General features: G+C 36.7%; 3 protein-coding genes across 4 annotated transcripts; 1 reads left to right on the forward strand and 2 right to left on the reverse strand.

The window, feature by feature from the left end:
* Positions 1 to 585: 585 nt before the first annotated feature.
* Positions 586 to 7,522, reverse strand: LOC147867810 (uncharacterized). Its single transcript, XM_087315621.1, has 10 exons — positions 6,331 to 7,522; positions 5,069 to 5,196; positions 4,787 to 4,927; positions 4,549 to 4,635; positions 4,161 to 4,314; positions 3,931 to 3,990; positions 2,728 to 3,156; positions 1,657 to 1,952; positions 1,344 to 1,473; positions 586 to 1,249 (listed from the first exon to the last, which is right to left on the reverse strand). The coding sequence occupies exons 1-10, from the start codon at positions 7,483 to 7,485 to the stop codon at positions 836 to 838; spliced, it is 2,994 nt and encodes a 997-aa protein (XP_087171747.1). The 5' UTR covers positions 7,486 to 7,522; the 3' UTR covers positions 586 to 835.
* Positions 7,523 to 8,668: 1,146 nt separating this feature from the next.
* On the forward strand, positions 8,669 to 14,453 carry LOC147867811 (uncharacterized). The gene is made up of 13 exons (XM_087315624.1): positions 8,669 to 8,942; positions 9,102 to 9,147; positions 10,461 to 10,546; positions 10,624 to 10,802; positions 10,911 to 11,051; positions 11,513 to 11,623; positions 11,719 to 11,922; positions 12,010 to 12,123; positions 12,212 to 12,277; positions 12,427 to 12,501; positions 12,641 to 12,799; positions 13,020 to 13,214; positions 14,105 to 14,453. The coding sequence occupies exons 1-13, from the start codon at positions 8,690 to 8,692 to the stop codon at positions 14,318 to 14,320; spliced, it is 1,845 nt and encodes a 614-aa protein (XP_087171750.1). The 5' UTR covers positions 8,669 to 8,689; the 3' UTR covers positions 14,321 to 14,453.
* Positions 14,454 to 15,367: 914 nt separating this feature from the next.
* On the reverse strand, positions 15,368 to 18,012 carry LOC147867812 (uncharacterized). Of its 2 annotated transcripts, none has more exons than XM_087315627.1 (2): positions 17,236 to 18,012; positions 15,368 to 15,469 (listed from the first exon to the last, which is right to left on the reverse strand). In XM_087315627.1, exons 1-2 carry the CDS (start codon positions 17,512 to 17,514, stop codon positions 15,428 to 15,430), a joined length of 321 nt encoding a protein of 106 aa, XP_087171753.1. In that variant the 5' UTR covers positions 17,515 to 18,012; the 3' UTR covers positions 15,368 to 15,427. The 2 variants fall into 2 exon arrangements, with proteins under 2 accessions (XP_087171753.1, XP_087171752.1); XM_087315626.1 differs by lacking the exon at positions 15,368 to 15,469 and adding an exon at positions 15,859 to 16,482 and having other exon boundaries at positions 17,236 to 18,003.
* Positions 18,013 to 22,160: the final 4,148 nt, after the last annotated feature.

The raw sequence follows: 22,160 nt of genomic DNA on the forward strand, positions 1-22,160 counted from the left end.
TTCTAAAAAAATTTCAAATTGTATTTAAACAATCTTTTCATTTTTACACCTTATTCTCACATTTTAGGAACATCTAAAAAAATAAAAAAAATGCTAAATAATGAAATATTATAAATTTTAAAAAATACAAAATTTGACCTATTTTGAAAACCGAAACCGAACCACAAAAACGTGGTTTTTACGGTTTAGCGGTTTGGTTCAGGTTTAAAAAAATTTTAAAGGTTCGGTTTGGACCCTCTCAAACCAAACCAAACCAAACTGAACCGTTGCTGATTGTTACAGGTTAGTCTTTTCCATAACTATCGAGGGCAATGAGGGACATATGTGGGCATGCATGTGCATGCCAAAATTGAACTGTAATTAGTTCAAGGTTTAAGATATTTTAAGAAAAACTATGAGATGAGTATTGGTTTAACCATATGTCAAAACTCATGTAGTGGTTTTACTGAAGATAATCTTTGTTCACATGGTTACATCAAAGTTGCATGATGGTCATGGCTATCCACATAATCTTATGTCTATTCATAACACTGCACAGAGACATTGTAACATATATTTACAAGCATCGACAATCTAGGTTGTAAATGAATCACAAGCTGAGCCAAGGGCTTCTTAATTTGATCCAATTTGCGCCATCAATATTTATATCACAATTATCCTTTCGTACCCATTTAATATGGTACACTTTTTCATCATGAGAGTGATATCCTGACATACCCCTTAATAAATACAACCTCTTTTTATATGAGAAGCACCTTCCATATCACCATGATACCCTTTCCCTTCATCATCATTTCATTATGTTTTGTCTCACATCAGCATTCAAATGAGCATATCAAAGAGCACTTTCTGATTTCTTCCCTTTCATGGTCCAATCAGGCGGGAATACCGTTTCAACCGCCCTTGTCAATTCACCCGGATGATGCTCGGCTCTCTTAAGGTACTTCTCCCAAGTCACCGCTGTATCAGTATCCACACAAAACCCTTGGCTGGCCATTTCTTCACATACATTCGAAATGCTCGATACAACACTATCCCGAGCAACAGACGCCCTTGATAACAACGAGTTCAATAGACAATGATACACAGCATAATCTGGCACTATGCCGTCAGCCTTCATCTGTTCAAAGCACAGAACAGCCTTTTCTGGAAATGAAGCTGACGCCCAGCCTTTCACTAGTGTGGTGTATGTTAAGATATTAGGTTTCACCCCAGCATCAACCATCTCATGGAAAGTTTCCATAGCTTTCTGCATAAACCACATGAAGGTTTTACCATGGAGAAGACTACTACGCAAAATTCTCTCTCATATTGCACAAACACTAGAAATCAGAGATGTTTACCTCCATGTTTCCTGCTTTACAGCATGCATTTATAAATGTTGTGTAAGTGCGGACATCAGGCTCAATACCATCCTTCTTCATTTGCTGCAGTACATCTCCTGCTTCCCACATATCACCTCTCTGAGCCCACCTGATTAGAAGGAGCGATGGAAAACAATACAATGATCATCAGACTAGATCGTCTGATCTAAAACCCTCTCTTTTTAGAGCATAAGTGCATTGCGTTTAAGGGAACCCATATAATAATCTGTAAATAGAGTCATATTGGCAAGATAAAAACTTGGAGTACAGTTTTAACAGTATTTATTGTTACCCATCCAGCAAGATATTATAGATGTAAGCATTCCTTGTCAAACCAGCATTAGCCATCTCTTTTGTCACAGCTAATGCGCTTTGCATGCGTCCAGATTTGCAACAACCCTTGAGCAATGCTCCATATGTGAGAATATCAGGTTTCAGACCCTCTTGCTTGAGCTTTTGGAAGTATTCAAATGCAGTTCCAACTTCCCCTGCCTGCGCATATCCTTCCATTATAGTAGTATATGTACGCTCATCTGGTGGAATCCCCGCCAAAATCATTTGATCGACAATTGATGCACCCTTTTTCACCTAAACCAAAAGATAGAATTCAAGAATTTACACAACATATGAAATATGTCTTACACATAACTGGTTTTTTGTAGAGGTTACGTTTGACACAAATTTGAGAGGCAACTTTCATGCCAAGATCTAAGCTAGAATCCAGCAACAAAGAACGCACTCAGAACGTGCTGGTTGGGAAAGTGTCTCCAATAACATCATCCCAATGACAAGCATGTCGTCATCTATGAATATGATCAATTTTAATGTGAATAAAAAACAGAATATAAATATCATCTATGAACCATGTGCTAAAGCACAGAGAGCACAACACATCCCCTCTATGGTTCCGACAAAAGTTTGGCTATCTCTTGTAAAAGTTTTGTTTTCCCAAGCCTAGTAAAAAAACAAATTCACCCCATCTTGGGCATTAAAGCTGGGCTCTTTCCAGAGTCAAGAATCCACTAGTATGTACCAAACAAACATGCCTCTCAGGTGACAAATCAAAATGTATGGAAAATCAGTTACTACTTGGGTTTCATGCTGTAAGAGTACTATCCAAGATTTCTAATGTATGGAGTTGATCTATTTTGCTAAGAAGGCTGGTTATATGCACACAATTGTCATAACCAATATGATTTCATGCCTAAGCGAAATTACCTATTTCACAAGGTAATCAAGAACATTCACGAGAAAGTTATTTCTGTGCATGATGGCAGGATAACTTTATTTGTGTAAGGGTATCATATGCATCTAATAAAATCTCAAAAAACATGAACTCACAAGACATAAAACTTCAACAAACCTTTCCCTCTTGCATGAGACCGTTAATTAACACATTGTAGGTCACCCGGCTTGGTGGACATCCAGCCTTTCTCATATCATTGATCATCTTCAATGCCATCTGCAAGTCACCGGATTTCACAAAAGCATCCATGATGATAGTAAAGCTTTCAGGGGTAGGTTTCAAACCCTCTTTTGCCATTCTACTCAAAAGGCCAAGTGCACGATCAATCTGTTTGTTTTTGCAGAATGCATTGATAAGGACATTGTAAGTTATTACATCTGGCTTCAACCTGGCCTTAGTCATTTCCTCAAACAATTTGAATGCATTTGCACTGTCATCTTTATGTACATATCCATTGATCAGCATTGTGTATGTTAATCTGTTTTGAGGTACTCCATTATCCTCCATCATCTGCACAACTTCCAATGCCTTTGGCATCTTCCCAGACTGCACATAATGAAAAATAGCAAGATAAACATTACCACTCTAATGGGTAGTGTCATGATTGTTTTCACTCATGTCAAGAGTTTTGAGCATGCACTAAATAAAACGGAAATAGATGAAGGGTTATGATTTCCTAATGACCTGTCCACAGATTATCCATATTGGACTTGATCCAGTCAGCTAGGGTGAATGCCTCTTAGCATAAATTTTCCAAATCAAGGACGGAAATATTTGAACTATACACTTGTTTTGAGCTTTTTTGAACTTTACACTCCTTATTTACAAGATGGTCCATTGAGAACATGCAGGAATTGCTTTGAGGTTTTTTGTACTATACAATTGTTATTTTACAAGATAGTACATTGAGAACATGCAGGTACAATAGCATGGCGATGTGCAAAATGAGGGCAATAATCCCAACCAATCTGAAGCTGCCTGAGGAATATGCGGTGTATGATTATATGCACCCACCCAGTATGGCAATTGGATGAGAAATAAAATTCGGGTTAGCATGGTAAAGCTTTTCAAACTCATCTCCAGATGAACTAAACTTGATTTAATGAAGTTCAGACTGATACTAACTGAAATTTGATTAGCAAGTCAACTTCAATATTGATAATTAAGAATAAATTTTGAGCATGACAATGCAAGTGATGTTTGTGAAGCATCTTAAGTTCAATTTGTGAAGTATATTGTATTGGTTTTGCAAAGCCTCTTGTTCACAATTAAAGAAAGCATTTTACTACAAGAGATTGAAGAATAACTGAGAAGATATACCTTACAATACAAATTGATCAAAGACCCAAAGCTGTACACAGATGGTTTGAATCCAGCTTCCTAATTAAACGAAAGAAAAGCAACTGATAAGAAGGGGGTACATAATAAAAAAATTCAATCATTTTTTTGCTTTTCTAAACAGAAGAGCATTAAGGTGCACTGATTTCATATCACATTTGGTATTGCTTCAAACAATGATTTATGCACAATTTGGAACCAAAAACATTTACCTTAAGTTTCTCAAAGAAATAAAGGCACTTTGACTCATCCTGAAGGTTAGCATATCCATCTATCAGTGTGTCAAACGTTAACCCCTTCAGCTCAATACCTTCACTCTCCATTTCAGTTAAAAGGGCTTCGGCTTCCTTCATATTGCCAGATTTGCTGAAGGAAGGGAGGCAAAAGAAACCTATTATCAAACTGAAACCTTTCGGGAAATTCTCATGTACCAGTTCCTAAACAACATCAAACCTCATCATTCAAAATATAAAATAATAAATATTTACATAGGAATGCAGATGTTTCGTCTTTTAACTTTTTTATGAATCCATCACCTTCGACACTATAGGCATCCATCTGAGGGGAATGAGATTTCTAAATTCCTTTGTAGTTGCTTACCATTGAGCATGGATTATTGAGTTGAAGGCAACATCATTCAATGGGATCCCAGACTTTTTCAACTCTTTGAACCAGAATTCTGCAGATCTTCCAAGAATATTGGAGAAAGACAAGTCAGTTGTGATTGAAGAATAACCTTCACACACACAAGAACGTATAAAGGGAAACTTCACCATAAGACAGGGTAATATCAGACATCGTTTCATCTAAAGCATTAGGAATGGGAACTGAAATTTACTCAGCATTGCCCTCCTTTCCGAAGCCTGAGATAAGGATGCAATAGGTTGCAATCGTCGGTTTGATGCCTTCATCAACCATTTCGGTGAAACAAGAGATCGCCCCTTTCATGTCTCGTGCGACAGCATAAGCATGTATTAGACTGTAAATTGAGCATACAACATTGAAATATACAACATATGAGTAAAAGAGTAGCAAACAAATTAAAAATCAAGAACCAAGTGCAGGGAAAATTTTAACATGTTTTACGAGATGATAACCCCACCACAATGTTTTCACTAACCTTGTAAAAGCATATGAACTTGGGTCAATTCCTATTCCTCTCATGCTCTCAAATGTTGCACGTGCGCTGTGCTTGTCTCCGCGTTTAGCATAATAACCAACAAGAAGGCAAAAATCTCTCCTTTTTGGCTACAAATAAAAAGTGTTATTTTATTGCTTTAGAGATTATGTAAGATTAATAATGACCTTGTAGTGGTAAATAATGAATATAACTAAGGCAATCTCAGATATTTCTGGCCATCCAATGTTAGAGTGACGATCTAATGTAAGCATATGATAAGGATATAATATATATGAAATAAGAAAGGAGAGAGAGAAAGAAGGGTGCCGATCCACCCGACCACCCCCGAGCGAAGGGATCGAGACGGACTCCAGCCTCAATCAGCGTCCCATACCACCGCCGTAGCATCGAGTCGTACTTGGTGCTGGCACGCTCGCTACAAGAGTTGACCCACCATGAAACAGAGTCTCGACGTAGTCAAGAGATGATGAAATGAGGGTAGCTAGGCCTCATATTTATAGCGAGACCCAAGGCCCCCAAGCAAGTTTACACTTGGCCTAATGGGTTGTCTCAATCCTGACGATTAAAAGTAATATTCCCCTTCTTTACACTCTCGTTTAACCCTCACATTTATCCACGTGTATAGAATACTATGGTAAATTCTCACCACGGGATATTATATGGTCATGCCTGTAACATCCAAAGAGAACATTCTTTACCCATCTGGAAAGTTATATTCCAGTTGTAAACCCTTGTGAAGTCATATTGGTGAGTTTGCAAATTCTTTAAACAGCAAGCAACATTGTGGGAAGAAAAATGAGAGGATTAAAGGAGATTTACAAGAGCTTATTTGGTTTCAACCTACCATAAACCTATATGAAAAGAATTTAGGAATTCTTGAAGGCTCCATCAAGCACACTATAGTTATGCTTTGTCATGGTCATTCCAGATTTTCTATACATCATTTGAGGGGGGGAAAAGCACCAAACCATATTGTTACATGGTTGTTGAGATGATTGATCTAAAGGATCATAAATTATGTGAATAAATACAAAAACATGCCAAACGTGCACACAGAGTCATTGATAAAAACACATCATTAATTTGAGACTATGTTGTACACACCTAAATCCAAATTAATAATTGAAAACATCAACCATTCCAATTTTGTTGGAAGCCTCTACAACCATTCAAGCAATCAAAGTAAAAATTCTTGAATTTTGTTGAAATTTTGTATAGCCAATCTAATAAAGAAACCACACCTTTTCAATTTTGTTGAATGCCTCTACAACCAATCTCCTACTTGTCGGGTTTCCTTCAATGAAATTCCGGAAGTTCCTAGAAGCTTCCTCACGATTGGAATGCCATTCTGACAAAAAACTCATTTTTCCATCTTCAAGCCATTGCTTTCTACTCTCGATTTTCTTTCTTGATCTCCTTCCATCATCTAGTTTCACAGTGAGCTTTCTACCATGGAACAACGTTCCATTGAGCTCAGCAGCTTTCAAGGCTGAATTAGTAGCACTAGGCCCTCCATATATCACAAAGCAATAACCTTTGTTCTTCTCAGGGTCAGAATGATCTTTTATTAGGATGAGATCCTTCAATGGACCGAACTGTCGAAAATGCTCAGCAATGATGCCCTTTGGTATTAGAGGGGGTATGTTGGCAACAAAAATTTTGCCGGGCTCAGGACCCACATCATCAAGATTTTCACTGAGATTCTCGTCAAAAAGATTCCCAGGCTTTTGATCCATATCAACATTATTGTTGGGTTTTTCCACAAAATGCTTACTGCACTCAGGACTCATATCAAGATTCTTCACAAAATCCTTACTGGGTTCGAGACCCACATCAAGATTCTCAACAAAACTCTTACCTTGCTCAGAGCCCACGACATGAATTCCTTCCTCGGGATCTCCATTGAGATTTTTTATTAAAATCTTACCATTCTTAGGACCAGTATCCACATCCTCGAAAAGAACATTACCTAGAGATTCTCTCTGGTTTTCTTTTACTTCAGATTCTTCTTCACTTTGAGGCATTTCAGAAACCCAATTCGACACTTCCAAACCACAATCAATGTCTCTTCCATATTCCTCTTCTTCATGGGGAGATTTAACAGAGAAGAGGTCGGGGCGACGCAGAGGAGATGAAGGAGGAGGAAGAGGCATAGAGATGTCCATGAAAGCTCGTTTGTCCTTTTCTTTACCTTTCCGAGAAGAAGAAGAAGAAGAAGAAGAAAGGAAAGATAAAGGGTTTCTTTGGGTCGAATCAGGTGTAGAAGATATAGTAACATTGCTATCTGAAGAGGCATAAGGAAGCCCTAATCTTGCACAGAGAGAATCCGCACAAGAAGAAGAAGAAGAAGGGAAAGGAGTGCAAGTTATGGATATGGCCAATTGAAGGATGGCCATTGTTTTGCTTCACAAGAGGAGAGAGGAAGAGAGCATAGTGAAGGAATTGGTGATAGGTTTCATTACAGTTCCTTTCGGGATTTTAATCTATTATCCATTAGGTCATTTAAAGAAAAATAAAAGACCTTCATATTCAGTCTAAATTCTATCTAATCTAGTTTTCACCCAGGGGAGCAAATAAAATGGATTTTGTTCATGTCTCGATGATATTGCCGGAGACCACGGGGCAATGGAAGAGAGTAGTAGGGTTTTAGGGTTTTAGGGTTTTAGGGTTTTAGGGTTTAGGGTTTGGGGGAAGACTTTTGGTTGATTGAATTGCAAGGTTCCAACTAGTGTCGTGGCTATATATATGGTTGGCTAAAGGATCTTGTGATGGTTCATTTCCCATGTGCCTGTTTTGGAATTTAAAAGTTTAAAATTTTGAATTTTGACCTAACTTGAAAACTGAAACCAAACCATGAAACTACGGTTTAGATTTTTCGTAACAGTTTTGGTTTAAATGGTTCCGTGGTTCGGTTCAAGCTTTGAAATTTATAAATGGTTTGGTTTTGACACTCTCGACCTGAACCGTTGCTGATTGTTGTATGTATATATTTCAGAACAATGATGTTAATTGTCATGACTATTGTGGGATCGCTAACTCATGGAATTAATAACGATACGTTCAATGAAATCAATCAATGCTTAGAATCATGTACCATTCTCAACAACAACACACATCATCAAGAAGTGAAGGCAAAACACATGTATATAATCGCGCTATGTCCATGCTTTTAGAATCATGTACCATTCTCAATAACAACGGAGATCATGAAGAAGTGAAGGCAAAACACATGTATATATATAATTGCGCTATGTCCATGCTTAGAATCATGTACCATTCTCAATAACAACGGAGATCATGAAGAAGTGAAGGCAAAACACATGTATATAATCGCGCTATGTCGGGAGGCCCATGAGGGATGTGGGCGGGATGTATTTGAGAGAACTGTTAGGGGCACTCCAGGGGAGAATAAGGAAGGAGCCAAAGGAAAGGGTACATATATAGATTCTGATAGAAACAAATCCCAACCCCATCTGAGAAATAAATACCTCAAAACCTAATCAAGCTCAAAGAGCTCAAACCCTTCAAGTTAGCCCCCCCCCTTTCCACAACAGGGGGTTGATATACCTACCATTAACAGATTTCTGAGCATTAGCATACATGCTAATGGCCTTGTGTTGCTCTTTGAGGGCCATGGCTATGAGAAGTACAACCCTCTCTTATTTTCACAACAATTCACCCATCTTCACAACCCATCAACAGTTCTTCCATCTCTCTTCCCCTGTTTCTGTTGAAAGAGGAGGAGGAGGAAGAAGAGGAAGAAGCAGCAGAGGCAGAGGAGGAGCAGGTAGTTATAGCTGGAGACCTCTTATCAACAGAATGCATGGAACCGTTATCCCCCTTTCTGCTACAGGTACAAGTACATCCTTCACGAAAGAAAATAATAATAGTAACAAATAAAATAAAAATAAAAGAACAAGAAAAATAGACAATTTAGGATCATTTTCTTTATCTCAAGATTTCCTGTATTTTAGTGCTTGAGTTAATGAAGATGGTACAAATTGTATGGCAGGTAATTTAGAATTGCCAAACGAGGCAGCAACAGGGGCTTCTCCCAGGTATTCATCTAGGAATATTTACAAACCTACTTAAATATAGTCTATTCTAGCACCTAGGTCCCAACCTTGTAGGACCGTGTGTGTGGTATGTAAATATGTCTATTAAGCACATATGAATGTATCTTAATATCTATATTATGTCTGTATTTTATATGCTATTATTATGTAATGTATTTATCTACATGTATATGTGTGTAAAAATTGTATGTTATGTATGTATAAACATTTATATTTTGCTGGACAGCTAGTGCTAACAGTAGGAAAAGATATTCTCGATTGAAATCCATCTTCCAATTCTGATAATCATAGTTGCAACACTGATTGAGACACAATCTTGAGCCTCGGAAACGAAACAAAAATGCCGAACCCTTTCTAAGGTTACATAGCTACATACACCCACATGGAACGCATTCATCAACTAGGAAATGAAGAAGAGAGATCACAAATTGATACATATGATGATGTGTTGGAAAACCTTGTGCACTCTGCTTCAACAAATGCGTATTCCATGGAAACTGTGAACCATCCATCCAGCCTGGATGCAGAGGTGTGGACCAGAAATAGCCTAAGAATTATGTGCTACAACCAGAGGTTTTGCTTCATCATGGTAGAAAAAGGGCGAGGGGATCATTAGCAAGCTCACATTGAATTTGGTTAAAACCATTCCCAAGTCTGGAAATGAATGGAGATAAGTTTCCTACCATGCCACATGCCACATGCACTAGTCTCTGCTATGGTTATTTCATGTGGCACTGACAGTGCCCTAATCATGTGAGAGATCAAGGTTAGAGAAGGTATCTTCATCAATCTCCATCTATCATAAAAAGCTACATGAAAAATGTGGTCTTCTATGGTTATAATGGATTTATGGAATATTGATGCTTCTCAGGTTATTCCCCTATGCTTTTTAACATAGCAGATCACGAAATCTATTGTGATCATCTGAGATTATGAAATTGTTTTGGTATTCATTTGTTTAATTGAGCAGGTTAATGGAAAATTTTCAGTTGAGGGGAATTTTTACCTGAATCCTGTGATGGCACTTTATGATAATCCTTCTGACAGTAGCTTCCTAATCACTGTATTAATATGAGTATATCTTAAAGAAAAACTCTGAACTTTATGATTGCTCAAACAAATGCACTTTCTTTTCCACACTTTTCCATGACTTCCTTCAATTCTATAATTTCATGGTTTCCATTTTTTCTGGTTGATAAGGTATTATTAATGATCTCAAGGTTATCAGGGTAATCTTTTATCACATGGATGAATTCATTGTGTGCTTTCATATTCTAACAAGGACCGCTTTGCAGTTTAATTGTGCAAGAGGATCTGCATCGCATCTTTACTGCAATGGGTTTACATGAATATAGACCAGGAGAACATTTAAGTCTTTCAGGTTAGAAGATACTTACTCAGTATTGAGGGTTCTTATTATATAAAATTAGGTGCTTCACGCAATACTTCGTGTAATAGGTAAAACCACAACATGGGGAATGCCAAGTGATTGGTACATGAAGTGGTGCATGGACGGACAATTTTATGAGAGGTATTCAAATGCAGAAATAACCCAAGAATGGGGCCATGATGGCAAAACTACATGGTATGCAGATATTGCGGGTAGAGTGTTAAAGCTTGGAATGGATGAGGCAGAGGTACTGAGATTTCAAAATATTATTCATAGAATTGTTTTTCTCAAAAGAGGATGTGGAATGGAAAACGAGGAGAAATAAATAGTCGCCAGTTGCTATGCATTTATTCAGGCGTGCTTGCTTATGGCATGGATTCGCTCAGGCTTTTGGGTGACTACTGAAGCCCAAAACATTTTGGAAATAAAAAATTACAAAGAGAAGCCTTCGTCTACAACTGAAACAATTTTTATGGTCCGCATGAAGAAAAAAGAGGTAATGGGTTCAAATAGAGAAATAAGTTCTAAACTATCTCTTAATATTAAGGTATCTGAGTCACAAGTGAAAGTTTGGACTGCTTGAACTGTAGTTTTTTGTTATTTGGGCAGTATCACTAAGGCATTATCCTTTACTCTAGTTTTTCTTGCAAGTGGACTTGTGTTGTTTGGGTGTGTTGCGCATCTGTACATCTTTCATTCTTCTAAACCCTCTTCAGTTAATCCACAAAATATCGGACTCATTCTTCAGAAGAACTATTTTTTAGAAGATTTGACGACTTTAACTTCTTGTTTGTTCACAGTGGTAGACCACAAGACTTGGTTCTGTTGTTTCTTGAAAAGTTCTCATTGAGAGAGAAGGTTATATAAAATATGAGTTGTGTAATGTCTTTCCCAGTTGCTCAGCATACAAATGGTCCTCTGGTGTCTACCAATTTGGCTCGTAACTGCTCTCTGTAGGTGATGGCACATGTAACGGTCAATCGGAACACTTGGCTACCGGTGTGTGTGTCTTTTGGGCAATGCCGACAAGGACGAGGCTGGAATTTCTTGAATTGGCAAAAGCTTGTGGTATATAATAGTTGATCCTACGCTTGCAATGAAAAAAATCTCAATGTTTTGTACTTTTTTGCCATGTTTCACTAACTAGTGGTTACAACTTACAGCCGAACTGTGATATCCAACAACCATTTCTATCAATTCGGACTTCACCTACGTCACGAGAAAGTTTTGAGGTTGTCAAAGGTGCATTTGAAAAGGAGGATGGTAAAACACTACCGTATTCATTTCCAGATTCTTTGCTGGTTCCACGGAACAATAGTCGATATCCACGGACTGAATTTGATAGATTATGCTCACCCTCAATGCAGGTAAAACTCAAATCATTTGATTTGGAACTGTAGGTAGTAGTGAATTCCTCAAACGCGTGATATATTTTATTCATGAATTGGATGCAGATGATCAAGATGAAGACAGGCCACTATGTTGTCCGCCCTCTTATCAATGGGAGGGAGGCTGGAAATTTTATCGTTGATACAGGAACAGGCACACTAGCAATCACTCAAAGAATGGTGCAGAAAGAGCTTATTCCTGTTCGGTAGTTTTATATGTTATCAATATGTTCAGCAAGTTTGATACAGATCTGTATCTTTATCGCAGGCCAGACAGCTTGGTCTATCTGTTTTTGGGGAGGTTAACGCTACCAGTATCTCTGGTGGTCATACAGTAAGACTATTCAACTTTATGTTGGCATAACCTTCATTGTTTTTAATTCATTTTATAACAGGATACGATTGATACAATCACATTTACTGGTGCTATTGTAAAATTCAAAATATTATAGCCTTTAGTTAAACATGCTGGAGTTTTTACAGCTGTCTACAAGATTTTCTCGGGGATCTAGCTTTCATCTTGGACCTCTTAAGATTAAAGATCCAGTTTTTGTGCAGGTTAGATTGACAGACAACTTTATTTCTACCTTTGATTTTTTCCGTTGTTAACTTCAATTTGTTCTAGTGAATGGATCTTTTCTTCATTAGAGATATGTGGTTTCGTACAGTTCTTAGAAGTTGAATTATGTTGATGCAGATTGGTATTGACAAATTGCTAAAAGGTGCGGAAGGACTCTGTGGGTTTGATATCTTTTATAACTCTATTGTGGAGATGTCACACAGTGACCGAATCTTATCATTATATGATCCATCAGCATATGAAGCTCAACCTCGAGCCCAGAGGATCCCATGGCAGGTGCTTATACATATATCTCTTTGTAATAAAATTTACATATTTTGCTTATTTTTTATGGATGCTATAAGTCCATAGAATTTCATGGTTAGACGGTTCAATACATACTCTATTTATGGATGGAGAAGTAATAATAGATTACCAAGGGATGTAAATGTAATTTTTCTTGTTTTGATGGATGCCATGTAAAAATTCTGACACAAAACGATTTTTTCGATCGCAGAGAATGTATTTGTATGACAGAGTTCCTCATATACTCGGGAAAGTGAATGGGAGAGAAGTTTTGTTGATGCTTGATACAGGGGCTGCGGGTCCTGGATTGATGTTCCCAAGTAGTGCTGTGCATGGTTTTGATGATCAATCAGCTATAGACACCCCAGCGACACTCGGGCGTGGAAGACAGCTCTATGTTTCTCAGGTAGTGGTTTTGATCTTTGCTCACATTGTTTTCTTGTGTAATAACAAAACAAAAAGATAATCAGTTTAAGCATTGAAAAAGACTAAACAAATCCTTGAATGCTTTCACAAGAAACTATTTGTTTTCTCATGTATATCATCTCCAAGAAGCCTGTCAGCTAAGTAGTATTTTAAATAGGTACATAAGTAAAGAAATAATATCAAGGCTTTAGACATTCACAGAAATTTTATCTAAACAAATTATCTGTCTATGGATTCATAAGCCTAGTTTTAATATATAACGCGATGGTATAATTGCACACTAGTGCTTTGCAACCTCAAGGTTGAAAGTTTAGGCAATGATTCTGATGCTGTGCTCTGTAATCTTAAATTGATTTAGTTTGAGATCATGCCTTTTAACAGTTTGCTCCTAAAAAAAAGGGTTTGCAAACTGATTTTGGATAACCTGAGGGTTTTAAAACAAGAGAATGTCCCTGTAAAGAAAATGCTAACAAGACATTACCTGGAAAAGTGCAATGTGAAAGCATTGCCGCAATTATGTAAAATATACAAGAAACTTGGACATCTCCATCAAATTTATTGCAACAGAGATTCATGAAGGTTACCTCTTTAAACTCTAAAACTCGATCACATCAAATATATTGTTGTCTTGTCTTCTACTTTACAGCATTGAGGTACTTGGTTCAAGTCAATGATATTGTGCACACTAATAGATAGCATTGCTCTATAAACAATGCTTGTTGCAACATTGACTTCATAATATTTTCACAATATAAAGAGTGAAAATGATAGCATTAAAAGGCAATCCTAATAAAACACAGACACACACATAAAGCATGAATTGATGGTAAAAGTTAAAAGTAAAACGTGCTTTCACATTCTTATTTACAGGCCGAATATGGAAATGTTCAGAGCTTTGAAATAGCTGGGTGCACCTTCACAGACTTCACAGCGCTTGTTCCCAACAAAACTGGTCAACAAATGGGTCTTTCAGAATATTGTGCCGGTGTGGTGTGTGCTGAGATGCTCAAATATTTCACTATTGTATTCGATTACACAAATAGCCGCATAGCATTTGTGGACAAACGATATAAAAGGGTGATGTGAATCCATGGTTATGGTCACCATATTGTATTTCGTAGACCTTATTCCGGTCTTCATGGGCACTCAGTGATGCAACTTTCTAGTATAATAGAATTGTTATAAGTTCCATTTTAATTGTGTTTTGTTTTGTTGTGTATTTGAATGACTTTCATTTTAATCTCGTACATAGTTTCATTTTAACTAACACAAGATATACTAGTTGATTATCATTGCCTATTTATAAAGGCAATAGAAAGAGAATATGGAGTTGTTTATATGGTGATAATTATGGGTTTTAATTGCAATGCTTGATAAAGATTATGGATTAACTAGATGCTCAGATCTCACTTGGATTTCATCAATTTGCAACATATAATAATTATTTAATGTTAGATTGAATGCGAAGAGATTGATTGAATATATCTACACACATGAGTTGCATTGCATGTGTATTATGGTTTTTGAGAGGCAATCTTGATATACAAATTATTGACAAGATTGTGATAACGTCCCATAGAATCGCATAACTAAATGTATTGCAGACATGAAGTTCTTATTAATTATCTAAACTCAACATCCACGAGATTTATATAAGGATGTTCCATCAAAGATGTTTTTATGTCCAAGCCTAGCAACAAACTTAAAAAGCCATTGTTACCGAAGAACTGTTACTAGTGATAGCTTGTTTTTAATGTTAATTTATTGTACATTTTATCCTACAAGTTATGAATTAGTTGAAATTTAATTGCATGCTCAGAGAGGGTACATTATTTTTACTACAAGACCTGCAACAGTTTGCTACATTGGGAGGCTAGTAAATTACTCCTCCCGTTTAATTTTTATCACAGATATATTCATAAGAAAAGTTATAAAGAATTGCAAAAGGCTGTACACTAGTCTTCTTATCAAATGTGGAAACTTAACTACCCACAAGTAACTCCCCATAAGACCAGAATCCTTGGGAATCAATCCATTATTCATTTTTAACAAAAAAAAGATCCAGCCTTTTTGCTATCCACTAGATGGCTGAGATACCCAAAACTGGTAGACATCTTGGATCCCTATGGGAAACACTTTCCAGCAAACATCCATTCTTTCGTATAGCCAATTTGATAATTCCGACATTATAATTCAATAGGCAAACGTCCTATAGAATGATTTCACTGTTGAACACTGTAGGATGTACCAACTTTTGAATCAACTCCAACAGAACACAGTAGGCAAAACGAAATAAAGCACGTAAAGGTAGAGAGACATGCATTGGCATACAATATCTAACTGGTCCTTTGACAAATCCAACTCTCCCACTTGATGCAAGAGACCATTAATGAATATATAGCTGACAAAAGCAAGAACCATTAATGGCCTCTTTTCACAAGTTTCACAAAATTACACAATCTTCTCAATGTAAAAAAATAGCAAAAAGAATTTCTTACCCCCAATTTGTCTGATAACATACTTTTGAGAAAGGCAATCTCACAAATACACCTTCCCAAATGCACCCATTATTTTTTAACACATTAATAACCAACATTATGGTCAACAACGTCATCAACTTTGCATAACCAAAGAGTAAATCATGATTTATATTTTTTTCCTTTACTATCACATTACTAACAATTTTTGGTAGCAAAAAGAATGAATTGATTGTACAAGATCCACTTTCTTTTCCTGTTGGGGATCCATCCTCTCAAAACTAAATCATATAAAATCAATGAATATATCATGGCACAATATCCACCAATCATATGTTTTGTCAGCCTTTTTCCATATCCAAATTATTATCATGATTGTAGAAACCTCTACTCCAACTATTTGATCAATGGAGTTGAATTAAGACCAATGTTGCACGCATTCTTGCAATTAGGGCATTGGGGAGACGATTGAGGGATCATGACGAATGTATAACAGTGGAGACAAATCGTTGTGGTCATGTTTGAATTGGGAGGCATATCCACCGGATTTTGCAATCTAGCAATACTTTCATTAGCAATAAGGGAGGAAGAATGAGGGGGTTGATGATAACCAACATTAGGTTGCATCATGATGCCATATATTGACTCATGATTATTATTATTACTAGGTGTGTGGTTTTGTTCCATGTAGTTATTGACAATTTGTGGCTTTCTAGGGTCTTGAAGAGTCTTTGTTTGAGTTGCCCAATTCACAAAATACATCTCGCCAGTCTGAATAACAAAAACAAAAACAATCCAAAGAAAAATCATGTTAAAAGTCTAGCATTTCAGGATTTGATTGTATTGATCTTTTGACCAATAGCAAAACAATTGTGATTTTTTTGTTTGGGTGAAGTGACATACTGATTATGGGCTACAAGTCATAGAAAAAACCTCAAATTTAGGATATTTGTCTAGCAAAGATTAAGGTTTGAACTACGTGGATTAACATGAGTATTGATTAAGAAAGGACCAGTCATGAACATGGATTAAGTGGACTAATATAGACATAGATTAAGAGGTGTAATAATTAAGATGTCTAATGAAAATAGATTAAGAAAGGACTACTATTGAACATAGATTAAGAGCAGACTAATGAACGGTGGGTTAAGTGGACAACTATTAACAGAGACTGAGGATGAACAAATGAACGTAGGTTAAGAGCACGAAAGAACGTTGATAAGGTGGAATAATCAACATAGACAAATGAGTATAGGTTAAATGGACTAATGATTGATTATCAACATAAATAAAGGGGACTTAATGATATGAACATTAATATAGGAAATACTAGAAACGAACATAGAAGGGGACCAATGAGCATGGATTAAGTGGATTAATATGAGCATGGATTAAAGAAAGGAGTAATGAAACAGGTATTAAATGAATAGATATGAATATGGATTAAGTGGATTAACTTGAAGGTAGATTTAATCGGATAAATATGAGCATGACATAAAGAGACAGGTATATAGGTGGACTCACTTGGAGATCTAGGCACTGCTCCCATCCAGGGGGAAGTGGTATTTGAGATGTGGTAAGATCAATCCATTGACTTCTTTGAGGTTGTAGGATCATATCCTGTTGTGGCTGTTGCTGTTGCTGTTGCTGTTGCTGTTGCTGTTGCTGTTGCTGCTGCTGCTGCTGATGTTGTGAGTATATGTTCTGAATACCTCCACCAGCAGAAGAAGAAGAAGAAGAAGATCTCCATTCTCTTTTCCTCTTCTTACTCTGTTCCATGTCTTCATTCCATGTCTTTTCCATTTCAAACCAACCACAACTTATAATCCCCCCCACCCCTAAACCCAATCAACTCTAAAAACCTAAATATCTGTCCAAAACTACAGAAGAACCCTAAAAAACTCCCAAACACTTTGGGCCCTAAAAATCTCTCTCTCTCTCCCCTCACTGGAAAATCACAAAATCATCATTGTTTGTTTGTCTGTGGGTTTTCTTGTCTAGTTTAGTTTAAGTAAAAAAGAAACAAACAATGATCTCCACCCAAAATCATCTGCTGTTGAGCAGCTCATAAATGAGGTTGATTTATTCATTTCATTTATTTCGGGGGAAAACAAATCATGAACAAAGAGGAAACTCTACATCTATGCCTTTACTGATTTAAACCCCGTTCCATTCATGCACCTCTGAGGTCTTGAATTTTCTCTTAAACAGATGAATTAAAAACAAATAAAAGTCCATTCGATTCATTCTTCGATCAAAAGGTTATTTTTATTGATTTATGATGTGGTGTGTGTGTGTATATATGTATATATATATATATGTATACAGATAGATAGTTAGATATAGATATATAATACATTTAGAGAGAGAGAGAGATAAAGACAGAGAGAGGAACATCATAATAATGAGCCAATTATATGGAGAAGAAGAGGAGGAGGATTTGAACCGTTAACCTCTTCTTTGCTATGAAGTATTTGAATGTTACCGTTGAGAGAGGATTCATAAATGAAAACAGGGCTGTCTGTCTCTGTCTGTAGTCTCTCTCTCTCTCTCTCTCTCTCTCTCTCTCTCTCTCTCTCTCTCTCTCTGCTTAACAAACAAAACTGAAGTCTTATGCATATTATTGTTTGGGTTTAGTGAAATTCTCAGAAATGCCCTTCCAAAACATACATGGTCATACTTTCATTCTTTGGGTTTAGGGAAATTCTCAAAGATGCCCTTCAAGTACAGACAATACATTACATACATTCATTCATTCATTTCCATTTCATTTCATTCATATACATTCTTTGGGTATGCATGCATGCATAAGTATGTAGTAACCCCATTCATTCATTGATAAGAAGGCAAGCTTTTTGGAAATTCCACGTCCTGTACCCTTCTCGCCCAACGCTAGCATCTAATCCCAACCACATACCACTCGCTTAGGAATCAACAATGGTTTGGTTTCAGCTTAACCGGCTTGGCCTTGTCCAAACCAAACCTGTTAACCCACCCACATACCACTCACTAGGAATTGGCAACGGTTTGGTTTTAGTTTAACTGACTTGGCCTTGTCCAAACCGAACCGGTTAAGCCTTACCGGCTTGGCATTTTCCAAACTTGAATAGAACCGGTTCCTAACCGGTTTAACGAAGCCAATTAAATCTTAACTGGTTTGGAAACTATTTTGGCCCAAATCGGTGCGGTTCGGCTTGGGCCATCCCAAACCAATTCAAGCCTAAACCGAACCAACCCGCCAAACCATTTAAAAATAGTTTAACGGTTCAATTTATTCTACCGAGCCATTGTTGATTCCTACCACTCACCTCCCCAACCGATCCGTGATGCATCTCATGGCATCACATAGTGCACTCAACTTGATGCCTCTTATATATATATATATATATATATATGCCCTCCCGAGGTCTCCCACATGTGGTCCTCCCCCTTACATTAATTAGGTTCTCATGCTACAAACGAGCTCTTGCTCTTTAAGTGGGGCTTTTTAGTTTTATGTGGGAAAAGATAAAAAAAGGTAGATGCTCATCAATCTCATATATGTTGCTTCTTTCCCCCCAAGGAGTATGGATCTTTGTCTTTTTTGATATAATGTTGCTCGGTTTTTGTTGTTGGATCTAGTAGATGTAGCAAATTCCATTCATTGTTGAAAACCCAACTTCGTCTTTATTACACAACTCAATGGCATCACACTATGGGTTGTTCTTGTATTGTTTTTGAAGTATGCATCCATCAACGAAAATTGTCCTAGACTCTTGTGCTCTTATCCCCCGACTCTAATCATGATAGGGAGTCCAAGATCACATGTTGTGTTCCTAGCATGTGAAAAATTGTGAACTCAAAATTGTGTAGGAACAACATCTAATAGGTGACTTTGCATAATAGTGTTACTCTGGCCACAATATAGAAAAGGGCAAAATGTTCATAGTCGAATGTGAATTTGAACCCCTAAACACGTAATAGTGGACCATGTTCATTGTCTAGATGACATTGAGGAACCTCTTGCTCTTCATACCGCCACAAAATGTGCACCAATTGACATAGTCCTTCAAGATATTCGAAAGGTTTAGCTAAGTTAATATTATATGAAGAGCTTCCCACTCTCTATGTTGGTTTTGATGATGAAAACTATACCCTAAGTGACTACATACTTTGAAGCCCTTGCTCCTAAAGAACCAAAGAATATTATTCTATTCAATGGAATAGAATGAACATATACTTTTGTTTATTATGTTGTGTCTGTTTGTGAAGGGCCTAACCCATCATGGTGAGGATCAAACATCCACCATCAATGAGAGAGAGAGATAGAGAGAGAGAGAGATTTTACCATCCACAAGCAGTCCAATTTTGACTTATAGGATTGAATAAACATATAATTTTGTATATGATTGCTTAAGAAGGGGATTACTACTTTGTAGTAAAACTCTCTACATGTGGTCACCTTTCGTAGTGGAGATTTTAGTATGGCACTTAAATTATTATGTTCCTCTAAGTTTCTAAAAACTCTCTACATGTGCTCACCTTTCTTAATGGAGATTTTAGTATGGCACTTAAATTATTATGTTCCTCTAAGTTTCTAACAAATTGTAATTCTCATGAAAAGTAAGTGGTATTCGTCCCCCACTAGGTTTATATTGTATACCTTTCATATCTTCATACTTGGGTGATGATGTCGTGATGGTACCTCAACGACTAACTTGTACAAGAGATTTCAAAGACGTGCAATTCCTCTTTAAGAACCGAGGCTTGTGTCCGTAGGAAGATGCAATTAGATATGTTGTATAACTTTTACCTTGTATAGGACCAACATCAAGGGTTAACACTTGCAATGTATGTATTTCAAGTTCGATGTTTTAGCCTCTTTCCACTTCATACTTGGTGCCGCTAGTAATCTATCCTAGATGATCAAATACTTTACATTACTTGAGAACTCCAATAGATCTTTTATCCCCCATCATTCAAACCAATTTATAATGTCAAGCACACAATCATACAAGAGGAATTTTATTTATTATTATTATTTTTTTTGTACCTTGCATCCTACATTCCAAACATGTTTTAACAATGTGTGATCATGCATATTCTTGACTTTTGTGATATACTTGTATACCCTTTACATAGCTAATACATGTATAGGCCAAACACCTATAGATTTAACTCCTAATTGTCTACTTCATAACCATTGCTGAATTTTCTCGATTTATTTGCATGCACTAAGTGTGATAGTTTCATTCAACACATCCACTCTATAAAGAAACACTTGGACCGCCATAGCATTGAATAACATCAATCTCAATTCTCATCCTTGAGTATCACTTTGTTGCATCAATTCTCAAGGATCTAATAGTTATTCCAACCCACTTGATGTTAGATTCATAGCATACATTCCAACTATTTGCCGATGGGCCATTAATACAAAGTTATTTTAATATTTGCATCACTTGTATTGGTTCTCCCTTTTATGTAGGAGTGGGTAGTTTCTTGGTTGTATTGTCTTTATTGCCATCATTTTTGTTTTGCCCATATTAACATTTTGCCAAAATACACCTAGTGGTGCATAACATCCACATTTTATAAGAATAACACATCATCAACAAACAAGAGTATAAAAATAAGCTCTTGCATGAGCTTTGGGTCATCCAATCCTTCTCCTTTTGTAGCCTTGTTTACTATTTCTTCTACTATATTAATGCATAGAGACAAGAGTATTGGGAGAGAGAGGATGTCCCATGTGTTGCCTAAGAAACCATTACCCATTTTTAATCAACATCTAACTAGCTCATACAATCATGCTATATTTACTTTATACACTAATGACATTCTCATCTTTGTCACTCATCTCTAAAGCTAACTTCTTGCTATGATGTCAACGGCTTTCTTGAAGTTGGCAAAAGAACAATATGATGTTTTCTCTTCAAGTCCACTTTCTTCCTTAATTACTCTTAGTGCAATCAAATTAATAGTGGATTGTTTTGGTCTTGAGCATGCTTGACCTAGTGGTCATTTGTGATGATGTTTAGCACATGATTTAATATTTTGTTCCATGATAACGTTATTTAACATGGACATCATTGAGCTAACCATGATAGTTTAATAGTTTCCCAACAATTTTTTGCCTCCACCTTTATGGATTTGTTTAACCTAATTCATTAGCTAATATTCTAAAGGTGGTTTGATAGATTAATCTATGATAGTTTTGAGAGAGAGAGAGGGAGGGAGATGGAGGGAGGGAGGGAGAGCATTCTAAAGATCAATTTAAAACTCGTATTACTAGATGGGCCAAGATTATGATAATAACTACTTTAAATGTGAATAAAGACTTTATACAAAAGAAGGGGCTTCATTTAGATAGAGCTTTTATGGAAGTACAAATAGAAGTTAGGAATGGTCTGGCAATGATAGTAGTGGGTACCCACTTCATTTAACACAAAGGCATATGCTAGTCAATG

The sequence above is a fragment of the Azolla caroliniana genome, unplaced genomic scaffold (assembly GCF_043228905.1).
Source record: "Azolla caroliniana isolate FFs.n. ecotype wild unplaced genomic scaffold, voAzoCaro1.0.p SCAF_2, whole genome shotgun sequence".
In the NCBI taxonomy this organism is placed as follows: Eukaryota; Viridiplantae; Streptophyta; class Polypodiopsida; order Salviniales; family Salviniaceae; genus Azolla; species Azolla caroliniana.

Bases quoted from the DNA above. Each gene is read 5' to 3' on its own strand.
- LOC147867810 (XM_087315621.1), bottom strand. From the start codon at position 7,485: ATGGCCATCCTTCAATTGGCCATATCCATAACTTGCACTCCTTTCCCT. The intron at 3,157-3,930 runs GTATATCTTCTC...CATTATGTGCAG, and splicing joins TGATCAATTTGTATTGTAAG to TCTGGGAAGATGCCAAAGGC. The intron at 1,250-1,343 runs GTAAACATCTCT...TGGTTTATGCAG, and splicing joins GTAAAGCAGGAAACATGGAG to AAAGCTATGGAAACTTTCCA.
- LOC147867812 (XM_087315626.1), bottom strand. From the start codon at position 17,514: ATGGAAAAGACATGGAATGAAGACATGGAACAGAGTAAGAAGAGGAAA. The intron at 16,483-17,235 runs GTGAGTCCACCT...TTTGTTATTCAG, and splicing joins AGCAGTGCCTAGATCTCCAA to ACTGGCGAGATGTATTTTGT.
- LOC147867811 (XM_087315624.1), top strand. From the start codon at position 8,690: ATGCTAATGGCCTTGTGTTGCTCTTTGAGGGCCATGGCTATGAGAAGT. The intron at 10,547-10,623 runs GTTAGAAGATAC...TTCGTGTAATAG, and splicing joins AGAACATTTAAGTCTTTCAG to GTAAAACCACAACATGGGGA. The intron at 12,124-12,211 runs GTGCAGAAAGAG...TCTTTATCGCAG, and splicing joins TAGCAATCACTCAAAGAATG to GCCAGACAGCTTGGTCTATC.